Source organism: Eptatretus burgeri, chromosome 3 (genome assembly GCF_056783735.1).
Source record: "Eptatretus burgeri isolate ZD-2024b chromosome 3, Ebu_testis_v1, whole genome shotgun sequence".
In the NCBI taxonomy this organism is placed as follows: Eukaryota; Metazoa; Chordata; class Myxini; order Myxiniformes; family Myxinidae; genus Eptatretus; species Eptatretus burgeri.
The window spans coordinates 72,038,530-72,049,119 of record NC_140963.1 but is presented as its reverse complement, the minus strand read 5'-3'; the positions used below and the strand labels follow the sequence as shown (position 1 = coordinate 72,049,119).

Sequence of the window (10,590 nt, the reverse complement as noted above, 5' to 3'; positions counted from 1 at the left end):
TGACACAATGACGTCATAACACATGTCACCGGTTGGGGTAAAATGTTGGGCGGGGGGGTCACGCCCTTGAAAAATATGCGGTTTTTGGCAGAACTCGGTCAATTCTTATTCGATTTGCATGAAACCAGCATCAAACGAGATTACCTTCTCTTGTTGAAACGTTGTATTCACCGAGCTTGCGCGTGAAGACTCGCCAAAACGACGTGAGTTGATTGTTGTTTAGTCCGTAGCCCCCGAAAGTCGGGGGGGGTCATGACATTATAGATATGTGGTTTGTGTCATAAGACCATTCATATGAAACCAGTTCCCCACACTCATACCAAGAACAAAAAAAGTAATGGCGGCGAAGGTATGCGCTCTATGAGTGCCCGTTCTCGTTGTGCATGTTGTGGACCATGCAGCACTTTTCATCGACAGTGACGGAGTAGCAGAAAAGGCTGAGGCCAATCAAGGTCTCTGACAAATACCACAGGTGTCTGGGAAATGCAGTCAAAGCAGCATTTGAGACTTCCTTGTCTGGGTAGCTATGCAGTGCCTTCAAGAATTGAAGATCATTCCTTGGGGCTTCACCGGTTGATGGGCAGGTGAACCAGTATTTAACATAGGTAGTGGTCACAAAAGTGACACTCGAAGTAAGTGCTTCCACACCATGCGAGAGTGGGATTGTACAGATGCCCTCGTTGTGCTCTGGCGCTGTTGGATGTGGAACTGATCTCTGAAAAGCCACATCTTGATGGCATAAATGGCACATGCCATCCAACGCGCACGGTGAACTGCCCCTGGGTACCTGAACCTTATTCCCTTTGGTGGAGTAGGTCCTAGGAAGATGACTGTTAACTGCAAGAGCTCTTCGTAGTCATCTCTGGGGTGCTTAGTATTCAGTTGCTGCATGGCAAAGGTGATGATACTTTCTCGAATATCATCTACATGCTCTGATGCATCGCTATCATCCAAAGCTGTGCGATACTTTGATTAATCAATGTTTGGCCAGAAATCACGGAAATGACTGAAGATTTCGATTTTTGGAGACCTAAAAACTTCATACAGTGAAAAAAACCTTTTCCAAAACAATTTCAGACACGTGATGTCGACAGGCAAGGTTCAGAAGATCCTTTCCTTACTCTGTTTCGAGTTTTATGCAAACGCCGCCCTTTATACCTGTATTACTTGCTGTTGTGTTGAAACATAAGGCCACAATTCTGTTCTCCAGTTCCCAGCTCCTTATCTCAGCCATACAGGCCTCTGCCATAATGGCAGCAGTGCCGGAATACAGTCAACCCCCGCTTCATCGCGGTTCACCTATCGCGCCCCTGGTTTATCGCAGGTTTTCCCTTGCAACATAACTAATTTTTTTTCTGCGGATTCCCCCGGTACATCGTGGTAATAATGTATAAAATATAGATTATTTAAGCAATAAATTATAACGCGTGGTGCTCGAAAGTATCTTCATAATAAAACAAACAACAAAAAAAATTTGTATGTTTGTCGACACAACGCACGAGACAAAGACAGAGAGTGCGCGATTCATTTCTCCTTGGCGCTGATTGGCTGCTGCCCACGAGGCGCACTCTCGCTGTCTTGAGTGTTTCGCTTGTAAACGACAAAGATATTTTCTACGTTTTTTTCTCCAAGCCCTACGATGCCGCCCAAAGGAAAAACGTTTGCCGCAGTTGGGCGCCATTACGGTTTGAATGAATCGACCATACGCTACATCAGGAAGGATGAAGCCAACATCAGCGCTTTACATTCGCAACGCCGTGCAGCACCTCGTGGAGGCCATGGATTCCGACGACAATTTTTCCCTGATGGCGTATTGGCGTGATTTCACGATAGCAACGTGCCTCCAAATAATTCAGAAGGCTCTACAAGAAATGAAAAAAGAAACCTTAAACGCCTGTTGGAAGAATCTGTGGCCAGAATGCGTCCACGAATACAAGGCCTTTTCTCCAGACGAAATTCACCATTCGGCAATCGATAAGGCGGACAAGCTGGCGAAGATTCTAGGAGGGGGATTCAACGACAAGGCGCACGACGAAGTGAATAACCTCATCTAAACCAACTCTGACCTATTAACGGCAAGGATTTGGCTGAGCTTACGAAGTCTGCATGTGAGGAGGAGGAGGAACAATCTGATCCATCGCAGGAGCACGACGACGAAGGCCTCTCACTTGAACGCTTAGCAACAATGGCGAAAACTCTCCTCACCACCATGAAGAAACAACGCCAGCAACTGCCCATCACAATGTTTTTGCAACGTTACTGAGTTTACAATAAGCATTTTTATGCTTCAAATGTTTTCTTTATGTGTTTAATTGAGATTAAAATGTGTTTAAAATGTGTTTTGTGGAGGCGTCCATTCATCCGGATTTTCACTTACCGCGGGAGGGTTTGGAACGTAACCCCCGCGAGAAACGAGGGATTACTGTATAGCTTGGGGATGGCAAGAAGCTTGGTTACCTCCTTGCCAGACACCATAATAGGAAGTCTATCCACAGACAGTTGTTCAGTTCCTGTGTAATTGGGCATTATCTTGCCATCCTAGTGCAATGTTAGTGGAAGGAGTGGATGAAAAGATTCACGAATCTTGGCTGCTAGAGCTACACGTTGAACTTTTCTTGCTCGTTGGACTGAAGAAGGACTGATCATCAGTTCACTAACTGGTGCTGTAAACTGATCGGACGTAGCCATTGCAGAAAAAATATGAGTAGCATTCCTGCTGCTGGTTTTGGTGCGATCTAGTGCTGCTGCAACTTCACGTGTGACTACAGAGATTTTTCCCCTTTTCCACCGCCGTGATCCAGAAGATGTTGAAGTTTTCTTTGGTTCTTTTTCTGAGCTATCTGCAGATAATGCTGTTTCCTCAGATGATGAATGAAGCACTACAACATCTGTCACTGCTGCTGAGCTTGCATGATGTTGTTCCTCACGCACTGCAACTGCTGCTGATCTCGCCAGTGCTCTCTCTTCTTGCTTTGCGAGTTTCACGTCAATTCCTGCAATCGAACCATGTCGTCCTTTTTCACGCTGAGCCTTCAAAAACTGCCGATCCTCTTCTATCCTGATCATTGTCATGGCCTGTTCATGTGCAATATCAAAGACATTGTCCAAAGAATCCCTGAAAGCATCACGCTTTCCCTCTTCTGTCGCTGACTTCCTTGTGATATTTTTTTTCAGGCCCTGCCATTCCTTGTGAAGACGTCGTAGCTGATCCCAGAGATGATTCTTAGCCCTCGTTGGTATCCGTGCTTGTTCCCAAATTTGTAGGATCATTGTGACCGTTTCCTTCACACTGTCATTTAGACTATGTTCTTTCTGTATATGAAAATCAAACAGCACCTTGAGCATCTCTCCTCGTGAAGGTAGCTTAGCACAACTGAAGTGATCTTCTGTGCCACCAATCAACCAAATCTCAGTCTTTTTCCGAGTTAACTTCGCCATTTCACCTGCAAACAAGCCAAACAATGGCAAACAGCCAAACATTGAATGGAATAAGCATCACAAAGATTGCATCAACAGGCAGTCGAGATAAATAATACAAAGCTGTATGCTGCAGCCAATGCCCTGCGATATAAAATTGTTACAATTTATTGTGATCTGTCGGTCGAATGTGTGGTGCTGCTTTGCACTGTCAGGCTTCGCAGGCTAGATGTGCTGTGCATTGTGCAGGGCTGTCTTTGGAGAGGGTAACTCAAAAACAAAACTTAAAATTAATAATATTTATGTTTTATCTATTTTGCTTTGGTGTGTCACCAAAAAAATATTATGGGTGGCCACTGGCCACAATGCCAGTAATCACAGCAGTGACCGGCTTTGAGCGCAACTGTGTATACCTTTGGTCTCGTTGAGCAAGTAGTAAATGTTGTGCTTTCAAGTTTTAATTCTGGATATGGTGTTTTTGTATAAAGTGGCACACAAATTTTACCTGGCCGATATAAAATATCAAACTTAAATTTTTCATGTAGTCATTAGACACACCCTAATTATATATATATATATATATATATATATATATATATATATATATATATATATATATATATATATATATATATATATATTGTGGTGAATTAACGAGCATCAAGTGGACAGCCGATGTCAATAGCAATGCCCCGGGGACAATCCACCCGTGCCGCAGAGACCTCCCCTTATACGCGAGACGCACAACATGTGATCCCGCGTCATGTCCCTTGATTCACGTTAATTCACCACATTCTCCTCACCTTTAAAATGTAACTAGGGGCCCATCTTACACACCATGATTGCTTTAGCACTATAGGAGTATACATTTCAAGCAACGCGGACTAATTGATCTACAGGAGCATACATGCCAAGCAGTGATTATTTTGAGTTGTAGGAGCATGGAAATGAGCATCGATATATGATATAATGGGCATATAGGAGCATGAGCAGCGAGAATGCCGATAATCTCCTTCACAGATTGAGTCGTCGAGGGGGCCTTATTCGTCGACCTCTCCGGGAGTAAACGGCAGTTTCACTTGAGGGAGACTCCCGATCCTCTTGGTGAGCCTCGACTTGTGCTGGGGATGACTCCTCGATCGCTCTCGGGGGGAACGCGGCAGCCCCGTCGCCTGGCGGAGTTCCTGGGGGGGGAAATGTCAGAAGGAGGAGTGCCAGGAGGTGGTGTACCGGCGGGAGGAGTACCGGCGGGAGCCAGATGGCGAACCGACACAGTGGTCTCCCTGCCATCCGGGAGCCTGACATGAGCATACTCTGGATTAGTGTCAATGAGTTCGACCCCCTCCACCAGCGGTTCATACTTGCTTTGTCGTACCGGGCGTTTCATGAACACTGTACCGGGGTGGGTCAGCCAGTTGGGCACCGTTTGACTGTCAACATAACGTCGTTGGTGAGTAAACATTCGTTCGTGAGGAGTTGCATTTGTGGACGTGCAGAGCAAAGAGCGTATGGAATTCATTGCGTCAGGAAGAGCAACCTCCCATCGCTCGGGGCCCAGTCCTCTCGATTTCAGCGCCAGAGTTATGGCTTTCCAAATAACTCCATTATACCTTTCCACCTGCCCGTTTCCCTGTGGGTTGTAACCCGTCGTTCGACTAGTTGCTATGCCGTGCTCTAATAGGAATTGTTTTAGCCCGGCCGACATGAAACACGGCCCTCTGTCTGAATGTATGTACGAAGGTCTCCCAAACATAGCGAAGAGGTCAGAGAGACATTTTACGACAGTGCCCGAGGTCATATCCGAGCACGGAAACGCGAAAGGGAACCTTGAATATTCATCAACAACGGTGAATATGTATCTGTTGTCTGTTTCGGTTGGCAGGGGCCCTTTGAAGTCGATGTTTAGTCTCTCGAAGGGGGAAGTAGCCTTGATCAGTCTGCCAGATGCCGCGCCAAAGAATCTGGGTTTTAGTTCAGCACAAACAGGGCATGAAGCATTCATTTGTTTAATATCTTCAACAGAATAGGGAAGATTTTGTCTGCGTACGAAATGTGCCATCCTGGTTACCCCTGGGTGGCACAGAGACACATGGAGGTCTTGCAAAGCCTGACTGATTGTTGCCGAACTGTAGACCCGGGAGAAGGTATCTGCAGCAGGGTTTTCCTTCCCGGGCCGGTAAACAATGTCGTACCTGTAGCAGGCTAGGTCTATCCGCCATCTCATAATTTTTTCATTCTTAATTTTCCCGTTATTTTTCCCATCAAACATGAAAGCCACGGATCGTTGGTCCGTAACGAGCGTGAAGTGGTTTCCCAGTAAATAATGTCTCCATTTACGCAGCGCTTCGACGATGGCGTACGCTTCCTTCTCTATCGCTGAGTGTCTCTGCTCGCTTCTAGAGAGAGTTCTCGAGAAGAAAGCGACCGGCCGCCCAGACTGATTAAGTGTTGCAGCTATGGCGTGATTTGAAGCGTCGGTCTCCACCACGAAGGGCACCGAGCTGTCGATCGATAAAACCACGGACTTACTGATATCATCCTTGAGATCGTGGAAAGCTTTCACGACAGCGGCATCTGGTGGAAAGTTTTTGCAATGCACTAGGGGATGTATTTTCTCGGAGTATTGCGAAATCCATCTTGCATAGTAAGCGAACATCCCGATCACCCGGCGCATTGTCTGCAAGTCCTGAGGTGGTGGAAGCTCACGGAGCGGGCGCAATCGCTCAGGATCAGGCTTAATTGTGCCGTCGGCTATCGTGTAGCCGAGAAGGTCAATTGACCTTGCCGAGAATACGCATTTCTCGTAGTTGAGAGTCAGATTATATTTTCCAGCAATGCTCAAGAATCTGTCCAGATTCCTATCATGTTCCCTCTGATCCCTACCGCACACTGTGACATTATCCACGTAAACAAAAGTGTCTTCGAGGTTTTCATCTGAGATGATGTCGTCCATAACCCGTTGGAAGCAAGCTACTCCATTCGTGACACCGAATGGTATCCTTCTGAACTGGTAGAGGCGCCGCCCTGCCTGGAATGCAGTGTACGGTTTGTCTTCCTCTCGGATGGGAATTTGATGATAGGCGCTTCGCAAGTCGATGGTACTGAATACCTTATAATTGGCCACGCGTTCGACCATCTCATCTATGCGCGGCAGGGGGTAGGCGTCGAGTTGGGTGAAGCGATTGACCGTTTGGGAATAATCGACAACCATCCGTCTCTTATGGTTCTGACTGCTGGTTACTAACACCTGTGCGCGCCATGGCGAATCGCTCGGTTCTATAATTCCCTCCTCCAGTAATCGCTTGGTTTCTGAAGTGATGAAATTCATGTCAGCAGTGGTATATCGCCGCGATTTGATCGCTATCGGTTTGCAGACCGGCGACAAGTTAGCGAACAGCTGGGGGGACGTCACCTCCGCGGTGGTCAGCGCATTTAAAATTAGACGAGGCTTGCTTCCTCCAAAGGGTATTTCGACGCTCGTGTGCTGCTTGAGGACATTATGACCCAGAATTACGTCTGCGCACAAATCACGAAGCACCAGCACCTTTACATCCCGATGCGTGTACCCTTTTACGTCCAATTCAACATTGCAGTACCCTCGTACGCGGGATTGTAGTGAGGTGGCGGCCATGCATACCGTATTGTCAGTCGGGTGGATTACCCATTTCCTGCCCTTCACTAGCGAGCTGTTGACGAAACTTTCAGAGCTACCGGTATCAATCAGTGCCTCAGCCATATGCCCGTTAATTCGCACGTTGATGATAGCCTTGGATAGATTCCCCGGGAGGCTGCAGTCAATTTATTTTGCGAGTAGAGAGCCGCAGAAGTGGGTTTATTCCTCCTTAGAGTAGATTTACATACCCTGGCATAATGCCCTTTCTTGTCGCAATTCATGCATGTGGCATCTCTGGCGGGACATTTTTGACGAGGATGCCTTTTGTACCCACAAAAGAAGCATTTACCGACCGGAGCAGTTGCTGAGGAGTTTGACGAGGTCTGGGTATCCGGCTCCTCGGGTGTTTCTCCATCCCCTATGTCTGGCTGTGTCTGTGCCAGTGGGGTTCCTTGGGTTCCCATCGTAGCAGCGTTCATGAGCAGCATCGGTGTCCCAAATGACTCAGATTGCTGCTGAGCCGTATCCATCGCTCGAGCCTGATCGACTACCTTGTCAAGAGTGGGTTGCGCTTTCTCTAGTAAGCGTTGCCGTATGTGGGCTGATCTGAGTCCTTGGATGAATGCCTCCCGTGTGGCTTCCTTTCGGTGTTCCTCGGCGCTTACCGCCCGGAAGCTGCAGTCTTTTCCCAGCTGATTCAGAGCTTGCAGGAACTGATCGATTGTCTCCCCGGCTGCTTGCTTGCGTGTGTTGAGAAGATGTCGTATGTATACCTCGTTCTTGGGCTTCACGTAGAGCGCCTGCAGCACGTCAATCGCTGCTTCGTAAGTGTCGCACCCCGAGAAGAGCCTGTACACGCCGGGCGAGACATGATTCACGAGAGCGGCAAATTTGTCAGCTCCCTCCGCGATGATGGTCAGATAGTGTGAGAAGGAGCAGAACCAATGTGACCATTTCATTTCTGCGTCAGTCGAACATGTTTTTGTATAAAGTGGCACACAAATTTTACCTGGCCGATATAAAATATCAAACTTAAATTTTTCATGTAGTCATTAGACACACCCTAATTATATATATATATATATATATATATATATATATATATATATATATATATATATATATATATATATATATATATATATACACCCCATTGTTGTAATTTATTAACCTGAAGTTGCCAATTTCTCCAGCCTTCCCTCCTTTTCTATCTTGCTCTGTGTTTTCTTCATCTCTTTCCCCACTCTTTTTGTGGCTAATGATGACATCTTTGTTTGTGCATAATTTACCAAATGTTCTTTATGTCTTACTTTACAGATAAAAACTCTGCGGAGAAAGAACCAGTAACAACAACTCCAGTGCAGGAAAGGGTCTCCAGTTCTGTTTCTCAAGCAACAACGACAACGACAACGACAACAACAACAACAACAACAACCATGGTCAACAGCATGACAACAGCAAAAAAGCAAAATATTGCCCAATCTCCTTTATCCAAGACCACAGATCTGATAAGCAGAATATCCGTCAGTGTTTCTCCAGCTCTTATGACACTGTCATCAAAGAATGAAGAATGCTCAGGACTGCACAGGGCAACCACTTTTGTCAATTTTTTGTTTTGCAAATATTTGATGACGTCATCCATTGTACCGTTTTCCTCATCTGTGAAAATGACTCGAGATCTCACCGTAACTTCCCGAACAACTCAAGAGATGCCGCATCAAGCAAATACTTATAATAGTGCTTCTTCACCAAGTGCCAAGATGCTCTCATCCTCAGGAACGCCAACTTCAAATGGAAACTTCTCGACGCCAATAATTCAAACCACTCATTCTCGAAAGCCGACAAAGACGCCATCAATTCCCCCTCTGCAGTTGTCAACAAAGGCACGACGTACTCCCACGACTGTGATGGAACATAATGCAGATCCTCTTACTCTTGTCCCAAGATCCTTCACTGAAAACGAGAGTTCTCATGAAATGGTTCTGCCAACAAGAGTGCCGATAACGGTGAACACCACTTTATTGAATAAAACAGCTCAAGGTAAAAGTAATTTTCTTCTTTTTATTTTACCAACATTGTTAGGCTTTTCCCCACTAATGATGAATTGTCTTCTGTGTGTGCAAGACTACTTCTGCAAAAGCATAATATTCATATAAACCTATCTGCAGTGTTGGACTTTTGTACATGCTGCTGAGAACAAACGTGAAAAAAAAAATTAATGTTGATTTAAAAAAAGCAAAACTATTAGATATAAGGTCTTCTTGCAAAATACATTTCATCGATCAATGTATGGACCATACTCTTGACAGATTACCGCCGAAGAAGTTACTGTGCAAAGGTTATACTAGGTTTGGCATTGCCTTCCCAGCAGTCAGTCAGAACAGGAATTTGTAATTTGTTCAGGGTTCTGGTGAACTTATCTACTCCATGAAAAATACCAGTTGGATCTTTAGTATCCACCACCCACCAGCAAAGGCAAATGGGTCCTTCAGTTTGAGATCCTCGATGCACACATTGATACCTTGGATTGCATGCAAAATACCAGGGGGACAGTTTAAGCTGGGCTGAGATTCGAAACCACATTAGGCAGCTAAAGACGAGCATATATAGCTTTAAACTTCTACCAGCCCCACCGAGCAAATTCAGGGTCATATTCAACATCTTTCCACACAGATGTTTACAATCGTCAAACCACAGCAACATATGTCATTCGTCGATTTACATACTATTTTATAACAATCTGTTCTGCCAAACGCCATTAAAAGGTGTGAAAAACCAAGAAGGTCGAGAAGTCCCTGGAAACCCTTGACTCTGTCTCTGCAACGGGTCCAGATGGCATCAGCAACCCTGTCTTAAAAACCTGCTCTGCTGATATTGCATTCCTTCATTCTGTTATGTTCCCCTATACTTTACCCAAGGTGTCCTTCTGTCTGCTTGAAAGTTAGCCAATATCAATATTGATGCACCACACAAAAACGAATCCTCTTAACTAGAGGCCTATTAATTTACGTTAAATGATGAGCAGTTACGCAATTCATCATCACAGTTGACATTTTATCCTTCCTTTTTTCCAGGCCTGATCTCAGATATTATTAATTCGGTTTTTGAACAAGTAGCTCTCCAGGAAATACTGCTTCTGCTTTCCCAACAATAGATTAGATGGATACAAGTGACTCTCTCGGAAAGCATTGAATCTCAGACAAGAGATCAAGGCCATCTCTGTGAACATATCTTGAGCATTTGATGGTCCGGCACCCTACCTTGTTCTCTGAGCTTTCAGCCTAAAGCATCCAACGCCATTTTCTCTCATGGCTTACTGTATATAAATATATATATATATATATTTTTTTTTTACAAATAAGCACTGACAAATATCAAGGGTTCACTCCCCTTCTCGGCTACCTGAGTTTCCATAAACTGGTTCAATCTGAATGGGTGTTTTTTCAGCCACCATCTCCTTGTTGGATAGCTGTTGGCTCTCGTAGGGAGCTCATTCACCTTTTACCAGGTGTTGTTTTTAGACCTGACAAGGTGTCACAGTCACGCTCCCCACTCGTAAC

The 10,590-nt window shown here is 45.4% G+C and overlaps 1 protein-coding gene across 4 annotated transcripts in view; it reads left to right on the top strand.

Annotated features, from left to right (window-relative positions):
• Window positions 1-10,590, top strand: part of HEG1 (heart development protein with EGF like domains 1) — an 84,098-nt gene that overhangs the window by 18,729 nt on the left and 54,779 nt on the right. For all 4 annotated transcript variants that reach the window (XM_085873936.1, XM_085873937.1, XM_085873934.1 and 1 more), the window contains one exon: window positions 8,348-9,070. In XM_085873936.1, coding sequence (XP_085730062.1) covers window positions 8,348-9,070 — 723 coding nt within the window. The remainder of the gene's footprint in view (window positions 1-8,347; window positions 9,071-10,590) is intronic.